This window comes from Cupressus sempervirens, chromosome 6 (assembly GCF_028749045.1).
Source record: "Cupressus sempervirens isolate cs-2001-9-10 chromosome 6, ASM2874904v1, whole genome shotgun sequence".
NCBI classification, from domain to species: Eukaryota; Viridiplantae; Streptophyta; class Pinopsida; order Cupressales; family Cupressaceae; genus Cupressus; species Cupressus sempervirens.
Genome location: NC_143123.1, coordinates 320782036 through 320795144, shown reverse-complemented (window position 1 = coordinate 320795144; position 13109 = coordinate 320782036). Strand labels below are relative to the sequence as shown.

Below are 13109 nucleotides of genomic sequence, written 5' to 3'. Positions count from 1 at the left end.
TGATACGGATAAACCAACACTAGCTCAAAGGCTGATTGAAAGCGTACCGATTTGGCTCTAGGTCCTATTTTAATCTATTCTATAAGAAAAGTCTCTACCATTGGGGCACGATGAAATATCCCAAACGGATATTGACTCGAATTCTTCCTCAAAATATATTCAGAACTTAAACATAGGCAGATGTATTACGGAACAACAATTGAAACCAGTAGATTCCCCAATAGATATAAATCCGTTCTTTCAAAATAATATTCAGGATTCAAGCATTATGAAAATGTATTACAAACCAACATAATAGAACCAGTAAACTCTCATACAACTCCTTAAAGCATGTTATTGCATTATACAATAGCAATACAATAACCAACATTCAAAACCCAATCTTAAACACAGTTTTACAGTCAGATTGGAACATTAAGAGAAGAACCTGTAAGTGCATACGAGACACTTGAAGTTACGTCTCCATGGACAATGGGTTTGCGTCCATTGTTTGCCGGTACGAGGGGCTACGTCCTCCCATTGGCTGAAAGTTGAAGCTATCCTGAATAACTCTCGCAAGAGAATTGAAATTTGAATCATAAATCAAGTATGCTAAATGAAAGTCTCTTCTTCTTTTATCCTCATAGCTGTGACTCTTCGACTCCCCTTTGGGCTTTCGTCTTATCTCTCCTTGTCCTTTTTGGCCCACTTTATAATATTAAATTGACCTTTTATATTTTGAGTCTTCGCTCTCCAAGTCAATTTTAATATTATAGATTATATGTTTTTAACTTTTCTAATGTCCCCAAAAGGGGACATTACAAATCTCCCCTCGAAATTGCTTGTCTTCAAGCAATTAGTACCAGGATGCCATACAAATCTGTAGATAGCTTTACAACCCAATCTGAAAACAAATCCTGCCATACTACGAAGCAAGTTGTCACTCGGCAATCCATCCATCAACTAGATAAATGGTCCCATATAAATCTATGAAATAATGCGGCACATGTAAACTATACAACTTTGATCACCATTGCATCTAGCCTCAAATTGAGTAGAACTACAACAAAATCCTCAATAGCCATAGATACATATTGTCAACACCTGGATTCCAAACCCTGTTGCCATGACCATTTGATATGATGAGGTAGAAATGTATCAAGGGGCTATGTATAACCTAGTAAATGGTGACGACCCAACCTAAATAGGTGATGAAAGAAATGAGCTTCTCAAAAGCTGAAACTAACATCACGGGTACATCCAAAACCATACCGTCATCATAAGTCTGGAGAACCCCCAAGTACATAGGTGCTATGAATAAGTATGAAGTTGTAAAGCCATTCGCTATGATTGAAACATAACTCCCATCAATATTCCACCAAGATCTAATCAAAGGATGTAGGAAATCCATCCAACTCCTATATGGACGGAAATTGGGAACCATATTTGGATTGATCCAATGACAAGCAATAGTAGCTAATTCACCACTCTCATCTCGTGACTAAGATTCGCTGCTAGGAGCTCTACCAGGATCCAATATTCTATAATCAAAATCATACTCTTCATGGCAATCAAAAAGAGTTCTTTTGTTTATCACAAAAACGGGATTATTGGAAGTCCAATCTGCATCTACTTCAAAGAAAGGGCTGTCTACAAGCTGAATGAGATTTGAAGTTTTGGTACTGGATTGTTTGGGGCAACTATCCAAGTCATATGTCTGCTAAATGCTATCAAGTTCATCAATTACTTCTTGGAATAACTCTTGCCTCTCTTTACCCTCTTGTTTTCGAGAGTGATTCATGATCCTAATCTGATTTTCTGCTTCTTGAAGAGAAATTCGAGCATCATCTAATGCCTCGTGAGTATACTTAAGCTCTCTATTGAGCTCCATAATCTCATTCCTTGTTTTATTCGATTGATCAATATGTATTTCAGCAACCTTAAGAATATAATCCTTGTTGGAAAACAAACATAAATGATCTGATTTCATAGTTTCAAGAGCTATTTTGATCACCTGCAAATCAGCAACAAGCCAATCTCCTTCCTCTTCCTTTTGAACCTTCTTGTAGAGATCCTCAACCATCTTGTGAGTGCTGTCATAATGTACCAAAGAAGCCACAACCATGTCTTCACTAACCTTCAGCTGGTTCTTTAAGGTACGTATTTCATTGTTGTTCTGTTGAAACAGTTCATTGTCTTGCAGTGTCGTCTTGGATTGTTCTTCTAAATTTATGTCATGGGCATAAGAAATATTTGGTTCATTGCAACTCTCAAAATCATAGGCTTCCTTTCCCCTGTTCTTTTGATTTGTATGCAAAGGCCAAAGTGTTGCCATGTTATCATTTGCATATAAAGGCTCATCATCCAAGGACCCCAACCTACTATTACCTTGTGTGCAACCAATCTCATCAACCTGCCTATCAAAGCTAACCTCCAAATCACCAACATAAAAACTTGCACCCTATGTACCATCTTTTGCGTGATCACGAGAAGGCTGCAAATTAATGGTGGTTGATTGCTCTTCTTTTTCAAGACCCTCTATTAGATGATTTTCATTTGTTGGAAATTTTTCACACATTTTTGCACAGGTCTTTTGCAAAGAGATCTTGAGCTAATTCAAAATACTTCTTTTTTGCCATATTAGTCTTATTTTGGAGTTTTGGATGGAAACCCATGAAATCACTGAAGGCTAAATTTTTTTGAAATCTTTGGCGGGAGTTTTTTTATACTCAACATACATATCAAATACCTTTGCTTTGTAATACCATTTATGGTTTTCGATTTGCTGAACACTTGACATGACTGATGAAGCATCTTCATTCTTTTCTCAAATATTCTCCAATTTTAAGGAAGCTACTTTTGTTTCTAGTTTTTTTTTAGGGTTTCACATTTTCTCTATACCTTGTTTCTGCTCGTGGTCCTCGATAAAAGTTTCACTTGAAGGTCTATAAAATCCCACAAATTTTCTTTTCCTTAGTTAAAATGCAATTGATACAAAGGACATAATAATCGGTTCATTTTACCATAGAATGTGATTTCAACAATTGTTAATAACAAATCAGTAGGAATAATGATTAAAATTCTTTTTTGAGATAGTTATAGAGATATGAAGAATTTATTGTGCACCTGTAATGGTTCTAGTCAAGGTATTTGAAGGAAAACCCTCTTGCCAATGTTTATGCTTCTCTAAATAGTTGTACAGTTTACTTGATTTTTGAATAGTTTATCTGATGTCTTGAATCACCCATGTTTACTTGTTATGCATACAATTGGAGAATTATCAATTTTGCCTTCAATCTTCAATGTAAATAACTTGCCAACTATGTCATCTCAGACTTATTGCTAGTTACATGACTTTCCAGATTCGTAACACCCACTTATCTCTGTTATGTATGCCCGTTCCTGTAGCCACCTCTACCCTTCTTCAAAGCCTCTGTTGCATATTTGATTCAAGATATTGCTCGTAGTGGCAAGTTGAGTGAAATTATTCTAGTTCATGGCATAAATGTTGAACCTAGTGTCCGTGAGGAAGCAGTGCAGGTGCTTTTTCGTATAATCATGTATCTTCCTCAGAGTCGTTTTGCAGTAATGAATGGAATGGCTGATTTCATTATTCAGTTGCCAGATGAATTTCCTCTTCTCATACACGCATCACTAGGACGCCTTGTACAACTTATGCATTCATGGAGAGTATGCCTAGTTGATGAGAGGTTATCCTATAGCCACAAAGGTGTTGTAGGTGCAAGTAGAAACAATGATATGGTCCATAGATCCTCCCCTCTACAACAACTTGGAGAAACAAACAAATTTCGAGCTTCAGGAATGGATGCTATTGGTCTTAATGTTGATGTCGAAATTAGGCACACTACACTTGAGCTGCTACGTTGTGTCCATTCCTTGCCAAATGATATAAGAGAATATTCTTCTAGTGAAAATGGTATTTAGAGTCATTCACAATATTCTCCGGTGCCTAGTTGAGGAGAGATTATCCTATGACCACAAAGGTGTTGTATGTGCAAGTAGAAATAGTAATATGGTCTATAGATCCTCCCCTGTACAGCAACTTGGAGAAACAAATAAATTTCGAGCTTTAGAAATGGATGCTATTGGCCTTACTGTTGATGTCCAAATCAGTCACACTGCACGTGAGCTGTTATGTTGTGTCCGTGCCTTGCCGAATAATATAAGAGAATATTCTCCTGGTGAAAATGGTATTTAGAGTCATTCGCAATATTCCTAGGTGCCATCTGTCATTCCCGGTTTAGACTCTTCTCAAATTGCTCTGGCTACTAACATTTCCCACAATCCTAATACATGGACATAATTTAACAGCAATAGTGGTCTCCGTTACTTTTCTCAACTGCTTTGTGCATTTGAATTTTTCCACGTTTTCCTGCAAGAATGAACACCATGAATTGGATGATTACTCCTGTTGGACAACCACCTTTCATAGAGGGCATGTCTATTCCTAACCTCAACAAGCAAAATGCTGGGTGATAATTATGCTAACAAAGAATGCATGCCAGACTCGATTCTTGTTTGGTTTGTGTTGCACATTATCGATTCCCTCATGATGTTGGTTGATGTCATCCCAATCACCATTCTTTGTCCAAACTGACCCAATTCCTATTGGCTGCTAGGTGTCGTTCCTCCTTTCTATGAGATTTGTAATGCCCAGAAAGAAACGTACAAGAGAAACAAAAAAGAAAAAATTCTCTTCTGCTTCCGCAAATGTAGACTGATGGCTTTCATTCCATGGGCACGCACTCTTCTTAATTTGCGAATGAAACTCTTATTGTTCCTCCATGTATACGTGACTCAGCAAACAAGACATCTTTTCTAATGTTTTCGTTGAAGTGATGGCATGCCATTAGCATGTCAATATGTTCAACAATAGTGTTGTGAGTGAAAGGTTTCGTAGGATTTGTCGAGGATGATATAACATTCTTCAACCCACAAACTGAGATAATATCTGAAGCATGACCACCACCCGCACCTTGACTGTGATAGGTGTGAATAGTTCTTTCACGAAATTCTTTAATGGAATGCTATACGCAACCACCCTCATTTAATGTATCTGTGTGAATGGTTACCTGCACATTATAACTATCAGCCACAGTAAGGCATGTGTCAATGGCAGCAACTGTACTTCCCCAATCTTCATGTAGCTTTAAACCTATAGCTCCTGCCTTCATTATATCATCTAAACCTGATGCATCCTGATTTTATGCTGAAACTCCACAAATAAAACAATCACCGACCTTGAGGTATCAATATAAATATTTCAGAGTTATTGCTCATGTAACATAACCTTTGGTAGTGGTCTACGGTTTTAACATTTTGCTAGTGATTCCGGGTTTGCTTCATTTGGATGGTGATGGCTTAGCAATCACAAGTCCTCTAGATATAATTTGACTATCTATCTTTAGATTTTATCGGTTCAATTAGAATCAAAGGAAATTTGCTATTTCTGAACTTATTTTGTAGCAATACTGATCCAAAAGTGAAACACAATTGAAGGTGCTAATCTACCAAGTAGAGTAGGAATGAAAAAGAAACTGTAAATATCTTTCATGTCAAGTCTAATTTTTGATAATCAGTCTTCAATCCTGTATATCCTTACCTTCAATTATGCAAATTTAGAAAGCAAAGTATCCCAGCAGAGTCATTCATGTCTTTACTGCTTTATTGGGAAGTTCTCTTTGATTACCCCTTATCTGGTCTTCCACTTTGAGGCTGTATTCTCTATCCATTTCTTGAATAGTTTCTGATCCATCATTATTTCCCTGAATGCTGTATTATATTCGCGTAGCACTGAGAAATAAATGGGCTGTATTTTCAGAATAGAAAATCTTTGTTTCTCAAGTAGAAATGCTTAACAAATACTAGTGATCAAAAGAAAATATCATTTGTAAATCTGTATGTTCGTCTCCGATGAAACCTCTAACTCCACCCAACAGGATGACAGGTTTGAAGCTCTGATATCACTAAAATATCCCAAACGGATATTGACTCGAATTCTTCCTCAAAAATATATTTAGAACTTAAAACCTAGGCAGATGTATTATGGAACAGCAATAGAAACTAGTAGATTCCCCAATAGATATAAACCCGTTCTTTCAAAATAATATTCAGGATTCAAGAGTTATGAGAATGTATTACAAACCAATAGAATAAAACCAATAAACTCTCATACAACTTGTTAAAACATGTTATTGCATTATACAATAGCAATACAATAACCAACATTCAAACTTAATCTTAAACACAATTTTACAGTCAGATTGGAACATTAAGAGAGAACCTATAAGGGCATACGAAACACCTGAAGTGACGTCTCCATGGACAATGGATTGGCATCCATTGTCTGCCGATACTAGGGGCTATGTTCTCACACTGGCTGAAAATTGGAGCTTTCCTGAATAACTCTCGCAAGAGAGAACTGAAATCTGAATTATAAATCAAGTATGCCAAATGAAAGAGTCTCTTCTCCTTTTATCCTCATAGTTGTGACTCTTCAACCCCCTTGTGGGCTTTCGCCATATCTCTCCTTGTCCTTTTTAGCCGACTTTATAATATTAAATTGACCTTTTATATTTTGAGTCCACGCTGTCCAAGTCAATTTTAATATTATATATAATATGTCTTTTAACTTTTCTAATGTCCAAAAAAGGGGACATTACACCCAAAGACATCCACAAGTAGGGGAATTCTAACTATTTTTCATGAAATTGAGATGGTAATACAAGCTACAGTCAAAGCTTCTAGTCTATGTATCTCCACAATCACTCCTAGTCAAAGCTTTGGCTCCAATTGCTTCTTAACTCATTATGCTCTATCATTGAACACACAATAAGAACATGAATTAAAGACAATGGCACAAACTACAGTCAAAGCTTCTAATTTGCTCTATCACAATTGCTTCCAGTCAAAGCTTTGAATTCAATTTCTTCTTTTATTCACTTTTTTCCCAAATTTGTACTACACAATCAAAGTTATGCTTGCACAAGTTTGGCAAATATTTCTTGCATGCAACGATTTTTATAATGAGAGGGCACTCCTTTATATAGGCAAAGGAGTTGAGAAAAAATGGGAGCAACTCAACCAACTTTGACCTGGTCAACCCAGGTGAGAGAAATTATTTAATTACATGTCATAAGCATATGCGATCAAAGTACATGCATTCGAGTTACATGCGATTGGATTACATGCAATCTATCTTCTACATCTACAAAGTTGGAAAACACTTGAAGAGAATGTTGTAACTGTTTAATCCAAATGACTCAATCCTGTACGCTATCAACAAAAGCCTTGCACTTCGTGATGATTGTGGGATTGAGAATTCTTGTTTTTTGTGTCATGACATTCTCTTTGATGAGTTTCTAGTTGTTAATTTGAAAACTTGATGTGATCAAACTTTTTCTCGTTCAAGTTTTCGTGAGTTCTCCTTTGTAGATTGGGACATTATGGAGTCTCCAAATGTAAACTCGGAACAACTTTCCACCAACACCTTTAATTTTTTTCGAAGCAAAGTGCTTGGCGCTTTCTCACATAAGCTCAGTTTCCAAAGCCGTCATTTGGAAAGTGGAGACCGCATGAATAATTGCTTCTTCAGAATAAAAGCACATCTTCTTCACAGGATGTCACTGTTCTTTGAAGAAATTCTGACATATCTTGAAATGTGCACCACAATGTGATGAAAACATCTTCCAATGAGACTGGATCTATGAAAACTTTGGGATTTGAGTTAAAATGTTGAATCCATGAGGGATGAGTGCTAGAAGTATGGATTAGATACTTATGAAACACATATGATGACTGGAAATGAACCGGAAAACATATGTATTTGGACGGAAAGGGCCAAAGTTAGACTTGGAAAGATGGATTGCATATAGGCAATGATGGGCTTTTGTGGGTATGGCCAAGAATGCAAGTTGGGATGCATATAGATTTGTGCAAATGACGACTTTGGTGTTTAAAAGTGTGACCTTTTACCAAAATCGGGTTCTTTAGATGCAATCACATGTAAAGTGATTTACATGTAATTATGACTTGATGTAATCATGTAGTTAGGTTCAAAGGATGAGATTACATGTAAGTGGGATTGGAAAATAGGTTTATATGTAAATGCATATGAAGGATGGAAGTACATATAAATGCGGATGGAAAATGAGATTACATGTAATGATGGATTTGGAATGAAATGATGCATTTGCATGAAATGGTGGAAGGTGGAGTGGAGTGAAACGTGCTCAAGTTCTTGGGAAAGAACTTCCAACTTCTTGCAAAAGAAGAAAAATGAGAAAACAAACAAACAAACAACGAAAACAAGCACAAAACAAACACAATTCTTTGGTTTTAGACTCAAACATGTCAACAAGCAAGTTGTTTTCATCTGCATATTCGAATTTGGAGTTTTGGGAAAAATCCAAGAGTGAAAATGAGAGTTTTAATCATATTTAAAGGCAAAATGAACTTTTCATGGCATATATATCAACAAGTGTGCAACTTCAAGCTAAAATATGCATCAAAATAGCAAAATAAACATGAATTGGTAAGCAAGACTGAAAATGTCCACTTACTTGGAGATCAAAGAGCCAAAATCGCAAATTTTATAGACTTGACCATTCTCCCTCAAATCCAAATTTACAATCAACTATTTGACTTCCTCCACACTTGCAAATAATGAATGATTAATGAGCATTCAATAGTTGAATTTGACATGAGAATGCCAGAAATGTGGTCTCCAAAGGCAATAGCATGCATTAAAACTCAAAAACGACCTCTATTGATCTAAACGCATGGGTTAGAAATGCTATTTTTTGGACGTTTTTAACAAAAATGTGCAATTTTTGTGCAAAAATCTGGGTCGTTTTTGCAAAAAAGTGGCTCACAAATGCATATATATTGGTCGTTTTTGACTTGTGAATGCAAAAATGACTTCCCCAAATGATAAAACATGGATCCAAAAGCAAAAATGTGGATGAAAATGCAAAAAGGTGGATCAAAACCCAAATTTCTGGTCGTTTCTAGCAAAAACGTGATTCATAGAAGGCATGAAATGAAGTATTTTTGACATCTAAAAGCAAAGACGTGCTCTTCAGTAGCAAATATATGGATCAAAACCTCAAAATGACTTCTATTTGAGCCAAAACGTGATCAAAACTACCCCAAATCTGGGTGTTTTATAACCAAAACGTGGCTTAAAAATTCAAAAGTCTGAGTCATTTTTGTCTTGAATATGCGAAATCATGACCCCAAATGCATGTTTATGCATTAAAACTCAAAAACGCCCCCCTTGTGATGGATTTCAAGCCATTATGTGGGCAGATCTAAGCATTTTTTATGGAAAACATGTTCTTGGAGGAAGAAAACGTGAAGTTTTTTGGCCTTGAATCCTCAAAAACGGGTTCTATCTTTGCCAATGCATGAAATACATGCAAAACACACTCTCTAGGAGAGATTACGTCTTTTGCCTTTTCCATGCCAAACACACTCTTGGGGAGTGTTTGCGTGTTTTAAAATATGCATTTGGTCAAAAATGCACTCTTGGAGTGCTATTACACTTTTTAAAAATGTCATTTGACTTGCCCATGTAAAATACACTTTTAGAGTGTTATTACACATTTATAAAACTTGAATATGCATTGCTCACTCTAGAAGTCTCATTGCATATTTTAAGTGAAACCTTTAATTCAAAAACACATTCTCTAAGAGCATTTGCATATTTAATATGCAAATGTGTTAAAAGACATGCAATGCACAACTTAAGTGACGAATTAAGCACATGTCTAATTGATTTTTGATGAAGTATCACTTAGTTGGGTTAAAAATAATATTTACACTATATAGTTTAATAAACATGTGCAAATATCATTCAAAAAGTAATATATACTTAGATGTTTTAAATTAAAACATAAAGTAACTTGAAAATTTAAATCAAACAAAATAGTCAATAAAGTCACTTAAGTGAAGAATTTAAAAAGCATCTCAACATGAAAATATAACATAAAGTGCATTATAATCACTTACGTGATGAAGTAACTTTAAAACATAATATAAAGTGATTTTAAGTTATATTTTTCAAAAAGTGAATATCAACATTAAAATATAACATGATTTTTTAAATCATGCACCTAGAGAATCCACTTTTTGGGCACTAAAATGATCATATCTTTTGATTGCTAACTTTGATTAAGCCCTAAGATAGATTGAATCCAAGGGGTAACTGAAAGAAATGATTTGAGAAAAGCTAAAAGACCAAAAGCTAACAAACACACTCAAAAACAAGAAAAATGGACATTGAAGGCTTCAAAAATTAAGCATGGACTCAACAAACAAAAAAACTAAAAAGACTTGATGAAAGCCTTCTGTAAAAGAATTCATTATATCAATTGGAGTCGATTGGTTGATCAATGTTATCCAATTAAATAATGAACTAACTCAGAGAGAAAACGAAACTAAGTTGAAAACACTTCGTACTGTTACCTACATTTTGTGGCGACAAAATGCAAGACAATACATTTAATGGACAATGCTGTAAATTATGGCTCAAAAACACAAGAAAAGACTATTTTTGAAGGAGAATCTGGTTGGCTGAGGGGTGACCAAATGAGGTGAATGAGTGCCAAATGGAAGGACCTAACACATGCTAGGATATCTTGTTATCTCAGGGTAGAAGTGATGCAATGTCTGTTTGGAGATCAATGTTCCAATAAGTCCTCTGGCAGTTACAAAAACCTAAGTAATGCATTTAATTTGTGCTCATGCATCCATCTGAGATACATATCCTGGACACGCTTTAGAGCAGGTTATGCCATCTCAGAAATGTCAAAATAAGTTAAAAAGAGAGATGCAATGGTACAAAATGAAAACATGATGAAGAGAAGGGCAACACTTTGGAAGAAATCATTGCAACTATATCAATGGAAACAACCAAACAGGGAAGTGGAGTAGTCAGAAGAGGCCTAAATCCCTGATATCATTGGGGAAGTTGCTATGTCAGTAGACAAATCCTTCAATAAGGAAAATCAGAATTGTTTGTACTTAAAAGTAGTATAAGATGAGAGATGGTTGGTGTCTGAATTGCTTCCATTCCAATCTTTGGCTTCGTAAATCTATGATGCTGATTACATGTGTGTTCAATTCCTCTTCTTGCAGTTTGTAAATGGGACTCTTCTTAATTTCTTTTCAGGGAACATTAACCTTATGCTTGGGTCGGGACTCAACCTGCTTACTTATGTTTGCCTATACAATCTATGAAACATCTATTGAAAGATCCAAATACGCATGCAGTAATTTTTAAAATGTAGCATAATTGGTTGACCCTTAAAGAAGGAAACCTTAAAAATAATTCTAAATTGAAACTGGGTGTCTTTATTGCAATAATGCTGTGAGCGATTGCAAATCCAGAATGATCAATTTTCATGGGTTTGGATTCAATATGTCCTTTCATTCACTAGTTACATCTATAGCTGTTCCATAAAATTTAGTCATGAATTAGTCCAAAAGAATGGAAAAATGACAGCCTCAAAGGCTTCATTTGTAATCAGTACGTGTTCATGCTTTATAGTAGCTTGACCATATATGAGACAAATCAGAATAACTAAAACAGGACATTATGGAAACCCTTTTCTCTTGCATGAATCAAGAAACTCAACCAGTTTTTCACAAGAAAATGGCATTCGAATTGGGGACATCTAAACCCTTCTAAATTGAGGCATATAGAGAATAACTAATTGAATAAGAATGAAGATTATTTTTAAAAAGAGAGAAACTATATGTAAAGATAACCAAAGTAAATGACAATTTCAGAAAAAAAATAGATTTAATTGATTTGATAGCTTCTGGATTTGACTGTGTTAGATTTTTCCCATCAATGTTTGAGAGCATGCTCACTTTTCTTTTTTCTAGTTACCATCCTGGTGACGGATAATGATTTGAAATGCTGATGGAAAAAAAATCTGAGAGTCAAATCCAGAAGCTATCAAGCCAGTTATTATGGGTTGTGAAATCTTCAGGAATTTAACATTTTATATTTCATTGAGAGTCGCAACGCAGATGAAAAATAGTTAGCCTTTATCGATTGCGCTAGCATGCTTAAAACAAAATGAATTTCATGGAATGTAGACACATTTTCAAAAGAATCAAAATTAACATGGATTCAAAAGAAGATCCAACTCCATCGACTTCAACAAAAGGTTAAATCTTGTTATCAATGATTAGTAGCGACCAAAGAAATGTCCATGTCAGGATCTTCAGGGTCCACAGCCCAATTTTTCGCTTGCCATTTCGAGCACACACTACTTCCATGTTATATAAATGGCAAAGATTGGAATAATAAACTAGATGGTATTGCTTTGTGTTGTTCTGAGTCTTGTTGGAGCTGAAGCTAAAAGCTCTGCATTATTTGAGTGACTAAAATTAAAGGAGCAAGATTAAAAAATATCCTGCAAGCGAAGAATTCTTACTATGGCTGCTCAAAAGGTTACTAGGTGAGGAAGATGCAGTCTTCTTGGGAAAACTCATGCACGATTAAATGAAAAAGAGGCAACCTCTATGCTCTTTGATACAATAACCAAATGTTTTATTGCGCTGTTTGATATAGTCATTTAAAATTATTATTTATGCCTTTTTATATCTCAGATATGCAGATAAACAAGATGATTGAATGATCCATTCACGTGCATCCAAGTCGCATGGTCGAATCATACATTTAAAAAAAATGTTTTTATCATTTGAATCTGAAATTATTAACAGAATCATTATGGCTGTGTTTTAGGCTGATTTTTAGATTGGGCAGGTTTAGTTTTGTTTGTGTTGAATAATATGAGGAAGCACAGAATCTCTAATCATTGGTTTACATGAGCTCTCTCAGGAGGAGAAAAGAATGGGACTTCTACGAGCCTATTATTGATGTTCTGTCAAACGAAGAGGTAGAAGCACTTGATGCTAGAGAAGAACGGAATGCTCGGTATGATGTTTTTACCCCCCTATATTTGTAAGCACAGGGAATACACAGTCACTGACTGCATTGACTCTGTCTTTTGTAATCATTATAAACGGGGAATAATTATCTCTTTGTTCTTTAAGAGAGAGTCGTATCTTTTTAAGAATGATTAATGAGTTGT

General features: G+C 35.3%; 1 protein-coding gene across 11 annotated transcripts in view; it reads left to right on the top strand.

Annotated features, from left to right (window-relative positions):
* BSH (transcription regulatory protein SNF5, putative (BSH)) overlaps positions 1-13109 on the top strand; it is a 269940-nt gene that overhangs the window by 203962 nt on the left and 52869 nt on the right. For 4 of the 11 annotated variants that reach the window (XM_089788047.1, XM_089788054.1, XM_089788046.1 and 1 more), the window contains one exon: positions 12857-12952. The exons of the other annotated variants lie outside the window; for them this stretch is intronic. In XM_089788047.1, the coding sequence (XP_089644173.1) occupies positions 12857-12952 (96 nt within the window). The remainder of the gene's footprint in view (positions 1-12856; positions 12953-13109) is intronic. 11 annotated transcript variants of the gene reach the window in all.